Here is an 18,261-nt window from a genome sequence, read left to right as displayed (position 1 = left end):
CACCACCAGGTTGAGGTGAAATTGTCTTCCTTGCTTGCAATGAGGAATCAAACAAAATAGACTTCCATTTATTTATAAACAACATAAGAAGTTTCCTCATTGACCTCCAAAAGAGTACCGGCAGGAATGCCATCCCAGTGAAATCATACCCACCACTTATTTTCTCAATGAAATTAGCAGGATAATCCCGTCTAACTGTTTGCTATATTCCCACAAAATCCAATTTAAAATCTTTGACACTCTGCCTAATATAGCTTTTCTTGCTTTCTTCCCCAGCCCCCCTACTATTCAAAGTAAAACCACTGATCATTTAACGCTTCCATATCTCTTCCCCTTTTTACACCCCATAAGAGTTTTGGCACGAGTATTACAATGCACATCCTGCAAGATCTCACTCTTTTTTTTCTCCATTTCTTTGTTCCCCAAAAAACTTGGCACAATCATACCGTCTGCCAAGCTCTCACAATCCTGTTTTGCCATCACTTGTGCAGAGCATTTGACACCATAGCCGTGATGCTCTTTTTACTCTATCGATAGATAATCATTCCTGTACAGAAAAACACGTCTCACCATGCTAGAAACACGTCTTAAGTTGTAGTATAGAAATTATCGGCAAAAAAAAAAAATCCTTGTTTGCTTTGTGTTGAGCATGTGTGTATCCTAATTTGGGTGAGTGCCCTTGAATAGTTAGAATATTATTAAGTTGCCATCGAATTGTTAGTATAGTAATGTGCATTACATTTACATGTTGGAGGGAAAAACACTTGAGGAAAAACATGAGCAACATATCGACATTCAACTAACTAGTGATGATACTATATATATGAAAGAAGATGATGTCGTAGTTGTAGATAGAAGAAGAAACCCAGGCAAAGCCCTGCTCGGGCTCGGCCCAGAAGACAACAAATACTACTAATAAGCAGGGAGAGGAGGAGAGGAGAGGAGAGGTGGGGTCCGTCAGTCAGGCAGGCAGGCAGCCCTAATCTCGCCATCCCCATCCCCATCCCGATCACCAACCCCTCTCCCCTCCCGCCGCCGCCGCCGCCGCCATCGCCAGAAGCCTCCGCCTCCGCCTCCGCCATGGAGCCGGATCCCGCCACGCCCGATCCGGCGCCCAACTCCCCGGCCCCGGCCAAGAGGTCCGCCTGGAAGCAGCCAGCCGCCTCCAACGGCATCGTCCCAGCCGACGCGCCGCCCCCGCCGCCCGCCGTCATGGACGCCGACCACTGGCCCGCGCTCGCCGACGCCGCCAAGACCAAGGCCCCCATCGTCCCCGCCTCCGAATCGCCAAAGCCGCCGCCGCCTCCCCCACTCGTCTCAACCTCCAACAACGCCGCCGCCGCCGCCTCATCGGTCAGATCTCCCGTTTCTATATCCATCCATCTAGTATACGATTATTATGGTACTACTATGCTGCTCTTTGTTTGCGCGGTTGATTCGTAAAGCTCTGGCTTTTGATGGTTATTATTAGGCCATGGCGAATCCGTCCAACTCGCCCAGGCACGGCTCGGGGACCCACCACAACCGCCACAAGCCGGCCAGGCGCGGCGGCGCCTCTGGCAGCAACAGCGGTGGCGGAGACCACTCCCCGCGCGACCAGCAGCGGGACCATCATGAGCAGCGGGGAACTGACCGCTGGGACCATGGCGCCAACGGCGGCGGAGGTGCTGCCGGAAGGGGTGGCCAGAGAAACCACAGTAACAACGGTGGCAGGAGGGGCGGCAGCAGCAGCGGCGGCCCGGGTGGAGTCGCGCACCATGGCGGTGGCTTCAATGGCCGCAGGAGAGGTGGGTTCGAGGGTTCCTTTTACCGTGGCCCCTCGATGGGCATCGGGCCCTACATGCGGGGCGCGCCGCCGCCCCCGCCGCTGGCCGTCGCTCCCCAGTTCATGGCCCCTCCCCCACCGCCGCCTGGCCCGCACATGCGGGCGTTTGCTGGACACATGATGGCATTTCCTGGTAAAGTTATTCTTACAGTCTTGCAGATGTCGCATTGCTTCTGCTGCAGTGTTGCCGCTGCTGTAGTGATGTGTATATTCACCTTCTGGTATTGATCGGTTGTCACCATGCTTTGCTATGTCCAGAGATGCCACCTGGGTCTCCTATTTCACCAATGTACTATGTTGGTGGCCCGCCTCCGCCTCCGGAGGCGCTGAGGGGAATGGGCTTCGTGCCTCCCATGGTCGGCCCGCCTGCTTATCCCTACTTCCAGCACATGCCTGAGGCTGAGCCAGAGCCAGAGCTTGAGCCAGAGCTCCAAACTGTACCTGAGCCTCAAGGCCAGGAGAAGCTGCTCAAACAGATTGAGTTCTACTTCAGGTGGCTACACTGATTTTATTCTGCGTTTTGTTAATTGTTTATGGCCTGTGAGTGTCTACTTCTGGTAAAATATGCCCTCTTCTTTCATCTGCAGCAAGGACAACTTATGTACAGATGTTTGGTTGCGGCAACATATGGATCAGGAGGGCTGGGTTGATATCTCTCTTATAGCTACCTTTAAGAAGGTGAGATCATCTTTATTCGTTGTCCTTAACTTGCCTTCCTCTACATTTTCTGTCACCAAGTCTTTGATTTATACACTGGGTATTCAGTTTTCACTATTGAGTTCCTACTTACTGTATTTTAAATGATCACACCTGTAAGAGAAAAATCATTCCTTGCATGCTCATCTGTTCCTTCTTATATGGTTCTGATGTTGATCAAGTTCCAGATATTTACCAGTCATAATAAGATTAATAAGTTCTAAACATACGGTATAGTTTGGAATTATATGTACTCAAACCTATTTTGTTTCTAATATGTGTATGTGCATTGCATGCTATGCATACCTGTTTCGTTCTTTTCACCTAACAGTCTACTAAGCATTGTCATGATTTGAGCGTGTGCCATAACAAAGCTCTCCTCTAGGACGTAATTGACAATTCTACTTCTACTACTTATTACTTTATAGCAGATGAGTTATTTATTATTTGAATACACCTGTAAAATATCAAAACCCAGTGACAAAATCCTTCCTTTTTGTGTTGAGATATAAATACTAACTTTGTTTGCTAGAGGTGATCTGGATGCTTCAGATGTAGAGGTTCTTTAAGCGCAGAAGGATAGGATCATAGGAGCCTTGCATTTGACTTTCAAATCCATCTTAAATCTGAATCAACCAACCTCATCATTAAACCGTATGTTAAAAATTCACATGTTAACAACCAAGATGGGATATTTTTTTGCATTCATATACGATTGAGGTTCATATAGTATATTCCCTATATGATTATTTTCTTGGCCTCTGTCTTTTTATCCTATTTTTTCTTGAATGTTGACTTCTTTTTGTATCATGCATTGTGTTCTGGCTGTAACGCGGAACTTTGTTTACTAGAGGTGACATGGATGCTTCAAATGTAGAGGTTCTTTAAGCGCAGAAGGATAGGATCATAGGAGCCTTGCATTTGACTTTCAAATCCATCTTAAATCTGAATCAACCAACCTCATCATTAAACCGTATGTTAAAAAATTCACATGTTAACAACCAAGATGGGATATTTTTTGCATTCATATACGATTGAGGTGCATATAGTATACTACCTCCGTTTCAAGGAATAAGGCGTCCTCGTTTTACGTGCTTTTTGTTTGACCAAGAATTACTTCAAATAGATAAACATTGTTTGTATGAAATTAGTATCATTAAAAAGTTCTTTTCCGTACGAATCCAACGATACTAATTACATATAATATAATCAAGATTTTGTTGCTCAATTTTTATGGTCAAAGTTTGTCTTGGAATACGTGTGCGCCTTATTCCTTGAAACGGAGATAGTATTCCCTATATGATTATTTTCTTGGCCTCTGTCTTTTTATCCTATTTCTTCTTGAAGGTTGACTTCTTTTTGTATCGTGCATTGTGTTCTGGCTGTAACGCGAAACTTTGTTTGCTAGAGGTGACATGTATGCTTCAGATGTAGAGGTTCTTTAAGCGCAGAAGGATAGGATCATAGGAGCCTTGCATTTGACTTTCAAATCCATCTTAAATCTGAATCAACCAACCTCATCATTATGTTAAAAATTCACATGTTAACAACCAAGATGGGATATTTTTTGCATTCATATACGATTGAGGTGCATATAGTATATTCCCTATATGATTATTTTCTTGGCCTCTGTCTTTTTATCCTATTTTTTCTTGAAGGTTGACTTCTTTTTGTATCGTGCATTGTGTTCTGGCTGTAACGCGAAACTTTGTTTGTTAGAGGTGACATGGATGCTTCAGATGTAGGGGTTCTTTAAGCTCAGAAGGATAGGATCATAGGATCCTTGCATTTGACTTTCAAATCCTCCTTCAATCTGAATCAACCAACCTTATCATTAAACCCTATGTTAAAACTTGACATGTTAACAACCAAGATGGGATATATTTTTGCATCTATACACGATTGAGGTGCATATATTATATTCCCAATATGATTATTTTCTTGGCCTCTATCTTTTTGTCTTATTTTTGCTTGAACGTTGACTTGTATTTGAAATCGGGCATTGTGTTCTGGCTAGCTAACATGCATGGTGGCGTTAACCAAGAACTAGTAACAGCTGCATGCAGTGGGCCAGTATAATAGTTAGCTATAGTGATTATTTTTTGTTTTCTAATTGTAAGGGAAGAAGCAGCGGGTGCTTGTCCTGTTCCTGCGCGCGCATGTCGTTTCGGTCAGGGAGCAGCCACTTGGTGGCAGTTCTGCGTAAATACTATGAGAAATAGGGACAAAGGGTTATACCGTTTCGGTCTTTAGAGGGGAAGACGCGGGAAGCCACACGAAGCACCTCACGAGGTGATTTTCCTTGCCTGTGTATTTCGCTCCGTGGCTTTGGAAAAGCCTGCAGCCAATGCACCCCGTTTGGTTGGTTTGATCTGCTTATTCCAGTGGAAAACTAAAAAAGCCCAAACAAACAGGCCCTTCGTATTCCTGTTTGAGTGGTGCTGGCCTGGTGTGTGTGCATGCTAGGAGTCAGTTCACCATGCCTTCATTAGTACCCAGCTTGTTAGGATGTATTTACACCAATTATACATTGATGCATAATAGTTAGCAGCAGGTCAAGTATATTACTGGAAGATAAGAGCAGAGATACTGAAGCATCAGATTTATGTGCAGTGAGCTGGGAACGTATGGAACATAAGTAGTATTTATTTCTTCTATAAAGCTTTCTAATCTACATCACGTTTAGTCGGGAATCTATGGGTTAGCTATGGCATGCATGGTACTGGTATGCATGTTGAGATTCCTTAGTGAGTAGCAAGTTATCTTTTGATTTAACTTAAATATGAGAGTGAATGTCCATGCTATCATTAGATTGGTTATAAATGCCCATCTCGAAGGGGATGTTTGTGTGCATTGCTGGAATCCAACCTTTTGTTTTGTTGACTCCTACGTCTGTGGAAGCAATGTCCCTTTGTTTTAGTATCACATAAAATATTTTACCAGAAAGTTTTCCTGTGTTATAAAGTTACAAAGTTATACAATTACTAATGTAACCCTGGACTGTAAAATGAAGTAGCACCGACATCATCATTTAGTGCCCCTAGTTTGCACTAGTATAATTTTGTGCTAAATGTGCATTTCATGCTGTTTTTTTTTCTGTAAACATGATATTACATGCTGTCAGTTTCTTCATTTTTTTGATCAGGCAATAGGCTGTTACAAATCTTGCCTCAACCATCTCTAAGTGTTTTTACCTGTTGTTTTCCTTTCCCCATTGTTGCTGTTTTTTCTGGTTCACTAATTTATATTTATGTTTGTGCATCCACATAAAACCGTCAGGAAACTTAGTCCATTTGTTTTATGACAAGGTAGATGTTCAAATAATGCTTATAATGTCAGAATGTGGTTATAGCTGAATATTTGCTTGTAAGCAGTCTGCTAACTGTGTTGAAATATTATTTTTTGCAGGTTCGAGCAATCACTGCTGATCTGCAGTCTGCTGATTTGCAGTATATAAAGGAAACACTTCAGTCCTCATCTATGCTGGAAACACAGGTAAATACTTCTTTTGGCTCCAGTATCATCTATTTCAGGTTAAGTGGCATGTCACATCTGTATGATACTGGGTTCAGTCAATGCCCATACATAAGCTTTTGACCTTCATAAACACTTGGCTAAGCATTGAACTTTCACAAACACTGGCCTAGAGTAGCTTCATCATTTGGATGAATTCTCTACTAGAAAGGTACTGGATTAGAGTAATTCAAATGGTGTCTCTTCTGTACTGGCTGAATAGTTTAACCCCCCCCCCCCCCACCCCCCACCCCCCGCCCCCCACTAATGTATTGCCTTGGTTTCTCTGGTAATGCAGGGTGACAAAGTCAGGAGGCAAAATGATTGGCACAAATGGGTGATTCCTCGGGAGAGCAACACTGCTACTCGGTCAAGCTCTGTAGCCGCGCCAGGCCCCAACGTCAACGATCTGACAGCACGCCTTGGGGGCGTGGCCCTCCATGAATCACCAGCTGGTGGCCCTAGCAGCACGGTGGACCAGAACCATCACGAGGTGCTCCTGAATGGATCCACTTCCAGCGATAACCAAGCACCACCGCTAGCTGAAGAGAGCGAGGAAGCTGAAGAGAGTGAGGTAGCTGAAGAAAGCGCTGGCCGCCGCTAGCCGCGATAGCTCTCCGATTCACACTATGACTGCAACGGTTTTGTCCGAGCGCGAGTGACGAGAGTAGTAGAAGGGATGATGATATTTTGCATTTTTTGGAAGGTGGTATGGTATGGTATGCCTGTGGGGGTTGCATTATACTGACAATTGGGTACATTTTGTGGCGGTCCTGTACCCCTGTTATTGGGGTAGTGTGCCTTTCTCTGGTGGTCGGTGAAAATTTGTCAAGTTGAAAAAGAATAGCAAAAAAAAAGGTACATCTTCTAGAGGCATCCAAGGTGATGAGGGGGAGAAACCGGGAACTGAGTGAAAGACGATAGCGCCTAGTGCTTAGTGTGCAATTCATTGCTGTCGTTGTTACTTCTGGCTATGTGAGTCTGAAGTCTGAACCATGTCGGTTTTCAACCCCTCTTTAGGATGTAAAACCTCCATTTTTTGACGGAGGAGGATGTGAACTTTCTCACTCGGAGAGTCCTGCTATGCACTGAGTATGTCGTTAAACTTATTTGGGTGTAATGTCTTGCAGTTGTTGGCTTTTGGTTTGCTGTGTTTGAATGCTCTCATGCTTATGATGTTGCTTCGTAGTGTTTCTGAAAATCGATGGCCACTGTTGATTGGTATGTAGTATATAGTGGTGCTTGGTTCCATGTTTGGTTGCTCGGTAATGAACATGTTGCAGCTGAATTGTCAAATAAGCTTGGTGAATGTTTATAGGAGTTGGCTTCCAGTAGCATGGTCGCATGGATGCCAAGGAGTGCCAGCAATTATGAGCAGCTGGTTAAGTGTATACCAGTGTCAGCATCTATCTACAGGCAAGCGTTAACGCAGACAGGGCTATGTGTATACATCTATGCTGGCCTGCGCGTGTTAGCATCATCTCCCACGGCAGCGAGCAGCGTCCATGAACCAAGCTGCTCCCTCCCTACGTCCTGTGCACCGAGAAAGTTGCAGCTGCCACCGCAATGCAGGGGCGACAAAAAACATAGTCGTCAGGTGTAGGTTGAGCTCAGTCTCATCACGACGTGATTCAGCTCAACTGATTCGTCTGAATCGCTAAAAATACCCATGCCTGCATTCCTATCCTCTGAGCTCAGTCTCATCGTAGGGGGGACGAACCAGGGTTGCCGTACAACTTCTTTTAGCGTACTGTTTTATGGATGTCCACTTCTTGTTTGCTTTATTTGAATGCTCCAATGATGGTGGTGTCTACTGGAACATGCCGAAGCTTTCTGTTTAGCTGCACTTGTCTATTTACATACATGACACATTTTAATTGTTGATACATTCGTATCTAGAAAAAGTTGATACTTACTTTCGGATGTAGGTTGCACTTATATATGCATAACATGTGTTGTTGATGCTGACCATGTGTTGTAGCGGAGCTGGCAAATAAACTTAGATGAACAACAAGGTACAACTAATAGATCCCAGCGTCAATATGATGAGCTTGGTACTCTACTCCTCCACGGACAGTCTGTTTCCGAGTCTTGTAATAAAGTTCTAAATGCTTCTTCCTGCATGAGTTGACCAGCTTAATTAGAACAAGAAAACATGCGCGCGCATGCCAGGTCCAGAATTGGACTCCCACACAGAAATAAACCAGAAATTTCCTGAGGTAAATGATACTCTCCGTGGTTCACAGTACAGCACGTGACTGTAACACTGTCCTATGCACACACACATTCAGACATAGTAAAATACAAGTGGCAGAACACTACTCTTTCAAGGCAGAACACTCTTTTGCACATAGGGATGATCAATCAGCATGACGGGGCAGCACAAAGCAGAAGTTTATTCTCAGGTTTGAAACTCAGTGAAGCTTGATGGAACTTGTTGTGCTTCACCAAGTTGCATAGAGTTCCATCATGTTTCAAAATTCAAATTTTAAAAGCTGTTAGAATATATATTCAAAACTAGTCTTGTAAGAAACAAAAAGTGCGCTTTTATAGAGGGTTAGAGGTTCATGTTGATTAAATGACACAATGTAGTGCATACCACACTTTTGAAAAAGGAATTCATCGTTGTAAATATGGGGGTTAAAAAATGTTGACTACCACATGTGGAGTTGCGCATAATGAAAAAGAAGTATACATGTGTTTGCTTACAAGATAAAAAAACATAATGAACTTTAGCAATGAACATACCAAATTGACGTTGGTAAGCAGATACAACAAGATAACATTATCATGTGTGTGTCAATGCTCATGATTTTTGATGTTGCTTCACAAATGTTTGTGATAATACATCTCACATGATATTTCTACTCATGAAATCCAGAGGGAGGAAATTCAGATGGAGCTCATTGTTCCTTCATGAAAAAGAATGCAAAGATCCTAGCTCACTTGGTCATAGGAGTGGATGTACGACATGGTCACCCAAGTTCAAGTCCTCACGGGTGCGATTTTTTTTTTTTGAAACTAGCTGTGGGGGTTCCCCCCACTACTTTCCATTCCAAACAAAAGAATGTAAACAAGGCACTTAAGTTGTATGTTATGGGAGAAAATATTCCTTTTTGTAGTCATGCTTTTTTCTTCCACTTGGTTGTTCAATTACCGTGTTTATTTCCAAAATGTTATGCCGACATTCAAAAAATGAAATTTCTAGAAGCATAGGTTCAACCAACTACTTGCAATCGTAGCCGAGAATTAATGTCATTTCATTACAAGAATTAATTGTTTTTTTGGCATTACTTTTACATCTGGAACAACACTCCATAGAAACAAAGGCATGCATGTTTTTTTTTTCCAAAGTTAGACAATATATAATTTCACCAAGTTGACAGAAAAACTATTAAAATTGATACAATTAGATACAACAAGAAACATATTTTCATACTATATCTGTACCTAGACTCCCTTGGTCTTTTTGTCTGCAAATAATGTTCCATCTAGTAAGCCTATATTTCCTTTTTAAGTCACCACTTTGCCAAAAAAAAAACGCGAGAGCTATAGAAATCTAGTGTTTTGCGTACCAATTTGGGCATCTCAAAGAAAGATAACATGAACATCGGAAGTCTTGTTAGGATAGAATTAATCAGAACAATATGATCTCAGTATGAAAGCATCTTTCTAAGCCAGGATGCCAAATTCTTCTCTAAGCCGTCGTCAACTGACCTCCATTCCTTATTCAGACCCTATGTCAGAACTAAAAATTGTTCGATAGTCGTTGTCTAACTCTTTAGCCTAATCAAAAATAGAAAATCTCGCTCTTATAAAAATTTATCTTTAAACCGGATAGCTGTTCAAAGAGACACATAATCAACTTCATATTCACAACTTACATGGACACTCCATGAAGAGAATTTTGTCATCTGCATACTGAAGGATCGATATCCCACCATCTACTAGGTGGCGCACTAACACCCCGATCTGTTTGTCCTCTTTAGCCCGAGGAATAAAGACGTCCAACATATCAACCGGTCGCCCTGCCAGATCCCCTTCAAAGTTTGAAAATAATGTCCAATATTGTCATTGACTCTCTAATACCTACACTCCCTCACTGAAGAAAGCATGCAACCTATTCACACCACTTTGGCGAAAACCCTTCCATTCGCAAGGCCCGCTGCAAAAAGGACAATTTCACCTTATCATACGTCTTTTTGAAGTCAATCTTAAAAAGAACTTCATCCATTTTCTTCCTGAATTTCATGGATGGTCTCATGGCAGACCATAATCCTTTGAGTATGTTCCTCCCTGGAATAAAAGGTGACTGCATAGGTCTAATAACTTTGTGAGCAACCAATGTCTCTCCATTAGTACTGACCTTTGTGAATACTTTAAAACTAAGATTAAGCAAGCATATGGGCCTATAATGCTCAATTCTACTTGCATCTTATTTTTTGGGAAGAAGAATCATAACTCCAAAGTTTATTTTTGTATAGAGGCAGATCACCATCCTGAAGTTGAGCAAATAAAGACATTAAGTAGCGGAAATGCACTTTTGATTCCATATGCATATGTTTCTGCCATCGGCAAAAATATTTTAATGTGTCCAAAAAATCCCGAACAAAAATTGCACGCGCACATAACAACATTCTATGCGCACACGCCAAGTTTCACAGAAAATCAACTTTTTGTGTCATGTGTAAAAAACGATAAAGAAATGTCTCACGAAGAGCTTCTTTAGCACTACTTTTTCTCCCTTTTTTACATATGACACAAAAGATATCAGCTTTTCGTGAAACAACTTTACAAGCACATAGAAAATCAAGTTGCACACGCGAAATATTTTATCAGATTTTTTTAAAAAACATTTTGTTGCGTTCGAACTAATTTTTTAAAATCAGAAACATATGCTCCTAGATTAAAAACATGTCCCATTAAGTAGATGTCTCTAGTCATGTATAATACACGATTGGTGAGACCATTGAGGAGTACAGTGATGGAGCAACATTGTCGAGTGCACTGGGCCGCTCCATGTGGAGTCAATAAATGCACATGTGCTTCCATTAAGCAGGCAACAGGAATGTCTTGTGGTGAGTGGTGACATCTACATGGTCTCCAATTTATCATACTTCCTCCTTTCTCAAATAAGTAAGTTAAATGTTATTAACTTTAATCAACTTCCTAGAATAAAATGGAAAAATTATGATATTAAGTTAATATTGCTAGATTTTATCTTGACTTGTACTTCAATAATATTGTAATTTAATGTCACGTATATCGCTATTTTATGTAAAAGTTAGTAAAGTTAAAAAAATGTTTGACTTTCAAAAAAAGGAAAACGACACTTATTCAAGTACATAGAAAGCACAGTACACCCTCCTTTCCAAATTAACCACAATGCTGAGTATAGCGAAAACCGAACTTTGTAAAGGTTGATAAAATGGAGTATGAAAAATGCCAACATCTACATTTTTTTATTTCAATCATTATAGATATAGTTTCATAATATATATTTGATACTTATTGATGTTGTTATTTTTTCTGTATAATTAGTCAAACTTTACAAAGCCTGACTTCGATTGAATATAGAGAGCAGGAGCATTTCGAAATGGATGGATTAGTTATTTCTCTATCCCGGTGTATGTGTCGGCTAGAGGTTTAATTTTTATTATGAATTTGATCAATAAAATAAATGTAAAATGTAGAATCATTTAATATAGTGCGGGCATTTTTTTTGCTTGTTGGTTGTGCTTCCTTATCAAGCATGCCGATCGATAGAAGGGGCATATACTTAACCTTGAGATTTGGCATTTCATATGCGGACAAGGTTATCTAATGAAGCCTTGGCAGATCAATAAAAATGTGAAACTAAAGAAGATGATAGAATGGAAAGGGTGCGTATGTACAACGTGTACTCCATCTATTCCATTTTAATCAACGTTATAGAAAAAAATCAGACAAACTAGTATATTCATTAGTACTAGGTAGATAAGGAACCAATCCAAGCTACAATGAAAGCAATGACATCCAATAGAAATAGCATGAACGATTCGTTCTCAATATACTTGTTGAGTAAAAGATAAAATGTAGATTAATATGAAACAAAAATTGATATAAAATGTAGAATAAAACAGAATGAAGAGGGTGCATTATTTTTTTTCGAGAACACATACATTGTTATCACGTAGATATACTCAGATACAACCTCTGTTCCATCAATCAAAGACATATATTTTAGTCAATAGTCAACTCTTTGTAAATTTGAGCAATCTTTTAGAGAAAAATATAAACACGTATTCTATTGAACAAGTACACTATGAACGTTTATTCCATAGTACTAATTTGAGACATTGACTTTTTTTTTGACTAAAAGTATACGGTTTCTTTTTGGAAACAAAGGGAGTACTGTAGTAGCATACTATATACTTAATGGCCAAGCAATTAATGCCCACAAAACTTGTTGACGATCCACCTGTCCTGTCCTGGAATAATAACAGGGTGATCTTCTTCAGGCCACTGCCATTGCATCAAGGATTCCCCTTTTGACGCTCCCATGCTTGCATGCAACGGTGCTGGGTCGTCCACCAACGCGTTCACAGAATATTTCATAAATGCATCTCTGATTAGTCCATCTTGTTCTTGCTGCTAGGCTGTAAAACCATGGAACCCAACATGCAAGAACAGTTCAAGGGGACGCCCGGCCGGCACTGTACACACGTACATCCTCACAATTATCACTCGCTAGCTCTCGATCTGCCTAACGACTCGACGTAAGTGTATAAATACAGATCGAGCTATGACCGCCCTGCTTCAGCCGTGCACACAGCAGCAATGGGGATGAAGATGACCGTGGCACTGATCGTGTTGGCAATGGCGGCGGCGGTGTGCGGGAGGGACCTGAACCAGACGATGGAGGCGACGGCGCAGGGCTGGCGACCGCGCGGGAGGCCGCTGGCAACGGCGCTGATCGTGTTCGGTGACTCCATCGTTGACCCGGGGAACAACAACAACCTGCCGGCGACGAGGATGAAGGCCAACCACGCGCCCTACGGAAAGGACTTTGCGGGACACGTCGCAACCGGGCGCTTCTCCAACGCGCTCCTGCCACCCGACCTCATCGGTATGATATACCTCATGTCTCCCTGCGCTTCCTCCTTATAGTATCTAGCTTAGCTCAAGAGGAGACAATATGTTTGTCATCGTGCACGCCTATGCAGTATGCACCCATGTGCTGCTCCAGAAGTCCTCCTAAAATGGCCTATATAATGATCTGTCACAAATCACGAGACACTACAACATCTCAACCTCATGTGTGACTCGAAATGGCTAACACAGATCGCAGAAACATTGTAACAGTTAAATAGTCAACTAAGAATTAAGTTAATTACTCCTCGAAAAAAAAAGAATTAAGTTAATTATCAGTTGACTAAGAATTAAGTCGAAGCTCACCCAAGTGACTGGTAATCGGTTCCCGTTGTTACGCTGGTCTCATAGTTGCACATGGGTTGCACTTCAGAAGATATATTTTAGTAGTACACAATAATTCTTCACGAGGCTAAAAAACATATTCACACGGTAAATCGCGGTAAAGTCCTCGTCTTTTTCTGATTAATGATAGCGAGTCATGGGCCTAGGTATTTGTTGGTCAAAAAGTTTATCTTGGTAGCTAGGGAGTTCTACAATACATGAATGTCGGAAATATCTCCACATTTTTTCTAGGTTATGTTTTTATATATTAAATTTAACTTATACAGCTTTTTTTGAGTGTATGAAATGCCAACAATTTTTTTATCCTTGTATCTCTTTCTGTGCTATGACTTGATAGCATCTACTCGTTTCCTTGTTCTTTTATTGTAGAATCTCCCCTATTTATGATACATAGTTGATAATTGGCCAGGACAGACTTAATTAAGCTCCTCCATGATCAGGTAGAAACATAGTTTTTGTAGCTTGTAGAATAACTTAGAACCCATCCCATAATTTCCCTTCTATGATTGGTTCAGTTTCGAACAATAATATGACTAGATAACGAATGCTAAATGCCTGGCTCGGGCTCTTCCACCTCGATATATATGATCCACTGGACCATGGAAATTTGGTCGGAAAGCGTGGATGAAAACAGAGAGGGTGTGATTACGCATGAGCAGTAAAGGAGACAGGAATATTCTTCTTGCCTGCCTAATCAATTCTGTACCTTTTCTGTTCTTACGATCAGCAACTTCACTGTTTACGCGATTGAAATAGATCGATCGATTACTTGATTAAAATTTCTGGATGAATTTCAGCCCAGAGGCTTAACCTGAAGCAGCTGCTCCCTCCATGGCTGAATGTGGACCACACCCCGGAGGACCTCCTCACCGGCGTGAGCTTCGCCTCGGGCGCCACCGGGTTCGACCCGCTCACTCCCCAGCTCGTGAACGTGTTCACCATGGACCAGGAGCTGGAGTTCTTCGACACGTACCGCCAAAAGCTCGTCGGTCTCGTCGGAGAGCAGGAGACCCGGCGCATCATCGACGGCGCCTTCTTCTTCGTGTGCACGGCCACCGACGACGTCGCCAACACCTACTTCATGACCCCGTACCGCGCCTTCGACTACGACATCCCGGCGTACGTGGACCTCCTCCTCGTCGGCGCCGAGGCCTTCCTCCGCAACACCAGCGCGCGCGGCGCCAAGAAGATGGGGTTCACCGGGATGCCCCCCATCGGCTGCGTGCCCTCCCAGCGCACCATCGGCGGCGGTGTCCAGCGCCGCTGCGACGCCCGCCGCAACTACGCCGCGCTCATGTACAACAAGGCCCTTCAGGAGCTCATCGGGAGGCTCAACGCCGACCCTGGGTTCCACACCCACGTCGTCTACTTCAACATCTACGACATCATCTATGAGCTCGCCGTTCATGGCGAGCGGTGGGGGTTCACGGAGATGACGCGCGGGTGCTGCGGCTCCGGGCTCATCGAGGTGACGCAGCTGTGCAACACGCAGTACATGGGGGTGTGTGATGACGTGGACAAGCATGTGTTCTTCGACAGCTACCACCCCACGCAGAGGGCGTATGAGATCATCGTCGACCACATCTTCAAGTACTACGTGCCGCTCATGCATCTCTGATTAGTCCATGTGTTCTTGTTAATTTGATTGCGGACTTATGATGTACTATCAGAGCTGTTATTGTACCATCGGTGAGATACAATGCGCTATTATTGCTCAGGCATCATTGATTCGTGTCCACGTGAAGGCCTAACCGAACCCCAGCCCTAACCCCAGCCTAACCCTCCTCCCGCACCCCAGCCTAACCGCCGCCGCCGCCGGCAGTGCCGCCGGGGCAAAGTCCCACGGGGCGTGGCGGCGGCGGGGGCTCCTCCTCGTCGACGCCTGGTGACGGCGGTCGGATCTCCCTCCTCGATGCATGGCGGGCGCGCGGATGAGTCGGGCGGCGACGGCCTGCGCTGCGCCCCTTCTCCCGTCGGCGGCCTGCGCTGCGCCCCTTCTCCCGTCGGCTCCCCTGGCGGCCGACGCGTGGGATGGGCGGCGACGGCCAGAGCTGCGGCCTCCCTCCTCCCGACGGCTCCGCAGCACTCCAGCAGGGGTTGGTGGTGGGCGGCAGCCAGGCTCATGGCCTGCGCCATTCCCCCCCGCCTCTTGCAGGTGAGTGGAGGCTATCTCGGGTTTCACCCGCGACACGAGGTCGCCCGGGGCAACAACCTTGGGTACGACGGTGGAGGTGGCCCTTGTAATATCCCAGGTATTGGGGTTACAAAAATAGAGGAAGCAGATGTGTGCATTGCATTCATGCATAGAAAATCCGGGGAATTTTCGCGCTTTAATAAACTTCGACATGACCTTCGTTGAACTATTTGATTTTTTGGGAACACAATTTGAAATCAATTCAAATATGAATGATAAGAATTCAAATTGAAATTTGAATTGGATTTGTATTCCAAACAAGAATTTCTAATAACAACTCAAACAATATTGAATTAGGAATCAAGACAATGATCATAAAGAATAAGGAATTTAAGAATAGATAAATTACAACTTTATTAATATTAACAGAATAATACAAAGTCTTTACAAAATGAATAAAGAATAAGAATATAATCACAATTACAATTACAGGAATAAGAAAAGTAAATTAAATCCTAAACTAAATGTTGGAGAGCTTCATCTCTCGTTTAAGATAGTCCCTGCAATAAACAAAGAAAACAAAAAGGTAAAGTAAAGCCAAGTGGCCAGGTTAGAAAGAAATGGAGAAGAAACTGAGAAGATCTTTTCTCAGTCATGCATATCCACAAGAGGGGATGCACCTGGTTGGAACTTGTACCATACAAGCACACAGCACACACACATGTTTGCATGTATGTGCTGTCATAACAAGCAGCAAGGAGAGCAGGGTATAAAAGCCTGCTAGTGGTAGCTGCCTTAAGCACCACACTTCTACCCAAGAACATCAACCTTAGTTCTAGAGCCAAAACCACAAATCATTCCCAGGCAACCATTTAGGAAATCAATACCTAGATCCCGGCCAAGGTTGCAAGGAGAGCCATGGTTACAATAAGAGTCCAGGAGGAGCAGGCACAGCCCATGGAGGAGATGGACGCCAAGATCAGTAGCAAAGCTAGATCAACATCAAGCAAGATCAAGCTACTCTCCAACAGTAGGTTGTTAGGCAACAAATTAAGCATAACATCTGTTCTTAAGCTTTTGCATAGACTCATCAGGGAAATAGGAAGAACAATACATATCTATCCAATCTAAATACCCTTCAACTAGATTTTCATCTAGGAGGATGGAGAGATGGATATTTCTCTCAGTAATGCATAGAGGTGCTATGCAAGAATCATCACAGAGAAGGAAAAGCCACATCATAGTATCTGTTCTTAGTTTAAATCTATGCCTCAGCCTTTGCATCATCGGCTGGAGCAAGCATAGATCTGTCCATTAAAATCAATTCAAGCATCACTAAGAGCTTGGAATGGACAGACTGCATCATCTGACCCTACAGCTATGGTCAATGCCTATTTCTCATTTTACACAAGCACCTACAGCACCAGATCCTATTCATACATATGTATCCTGTGCACACTCATATGAGGCACCACAGGATATATAGGGTAATTAGAAAGCACATGGGTACTTATGCAAAGGAAGAAACGACATTAAACCTAAGCTGTAAGAACATCAGCTTAAGCACAAGCTAACCACCATACAAAGTATCTGTTTATAAGTAGCATATCTGTCCAGAGATAAATCTCAATACACCACCAAGACAAGCTTGTCCAGGATCATATATTCACTGTCAAATTGGACAGCTACAAAATCATATCACCAGTGATAGGGAGCAATACCAATTCAGAAATATAAAATAGCATCACTGAATATGTAGCATAAATGCACATCTATCAAGCTTGGCAGACTCAGAATGATTCAAAGTAATCAATAAGCCACCAGCAAGGCATCTAGCCACAACAAGCTATCAATTAAGCCCAATCATATTTAACCAGAAATAATTAGACAGAAGCCACACATGCTTAGGATATCTACATCATCCAAAATGGAGCAATTTACACAAGCACAAGCCACCCATGCATGATAATAGGCAGAGTCAAGAAGGGGAATTAGCTCACATTGCATTCCAGAGAAGAGATGTAGGAGCCGACGCCGAGGTTGCGCCGGCAGCACCGTCCCGCCGGCGTCGAAGTCAGGGATGCAGTGGCAACAACACACCACCACCACCAGCAAACCATCACCGCACTAGTACACCACCACCATGCCATTTCTACTGCCACAAACCCTCACATATACCAGTACAGAAACACAATAGCAGCAGGTCGATGACGCCAGGGTTGCAGCCACAGCTGCCGTCCAACTAGCGCCAGAAAGGGCAGTAGAAGGGGCTCGTACATGAGGCGCAGGTGGGGGAGCGATGGAGGACAACCACGGCCAGCTGCTAGGCTCGGCCGAGGGCAGGGCCACGCGCGAGCGCCGGACGGCGTCGGAGCAGCAGGCGCCGGTGATGGATATCGTGGTGGCGACACGCCAGTGAGAGATGGCGCCGGAATCAGCCGGCGACTGCCGGAATAGGAGGCGGCTAGGAGTGTTGTCGAGCCCATGTGCGAGGCGCAGAGGAGGCGCAGGTGGGGAGTCACTGGAGAAAATTAGGCGGAGCAGCAGCGGCGCGCCACGGCGCCAGGGTTGGCCGACGGCTGGCCGGGCGGCGGAGGCGACAACAAGGGTTTCAGGT

General features: G+C 43.7%; 2 protein-coding genes across 2 annotated transcripts; both read left to right on the top strand.

Moving 5' to 3' along the window:
• The first annotated feature begins 1,055 nt into the window (after nucleotides 1–1,055).
• Nucleotides 1,056–7,176, top strand: LOC124680723 (la-related protein 1B-like). Its single transcript, XM_047215777.1, has 6 exons — nucleotides 1,056–1,353; nucleotides 1,472–1,958; nucleotides 2,084–2,318; nucleotides 2,413–2,503; nucleotides 5,930–6,016; nucleotides 6,333–7,176. The coding sequence occupies exons 1-6, from the start codon at nucleotides 1,081–1,083 to the stop codon at nucleotides 6,636–6,638; spliced, it is 1,479 nt and encodes a 492-aa protein (XP_047071733.1). The 5' UTR covers nucleotides 1,056–1,080; the 3' UTR covers nucleotides 6,639–7,176.
• Nucleotides 7,177–12,853: 5,677 nt separating this feature from the next.
• On the top strand, nucleotides 12,854–15,128 carry LOC124680722 (GDSL esterase/lipase At3g43570-like). Its single transcript, XM_047215776.1, has 2 exons — nucleotides 12,854–13,142; nucleotides 14,308–15,128. Exons 1-2 carry the CDS (start codon nucleotides 12,854–12,856, stop codon nucleotides 15,126–15,128), a joined length of 1,110 nt encoding a protein of 369 aa, XP_047071732.1.
• The last annotated feature ends 3,133 nt before the right edge of the window (nucleotides 15,129–18,261 follow it).

Source organism: Lolium rigidum, unplaced genomic scaffold (genome assembly GCF_022539505.1).
Source record: "Lolium rigidum isolate FL_2022 unplaced genomic scaffold, APGP_CSIRO_Lrig_0.1 contig_26634_1, whole genome shotgun sequence".
In the NCBI taxonomy this organism is placed as follows: domain Eukaryota; kingdom Viridiplantae; phylum Streptophyta; class Magnoliopsida; order Poales; family Poaceae; genus Lolium; species Lolium rigidum.
The sequence above is the reverse complement of the archived record's forward strand: the minus strand, read 5'-3'. Positions and strand labels throughout refer to the sequence as shown.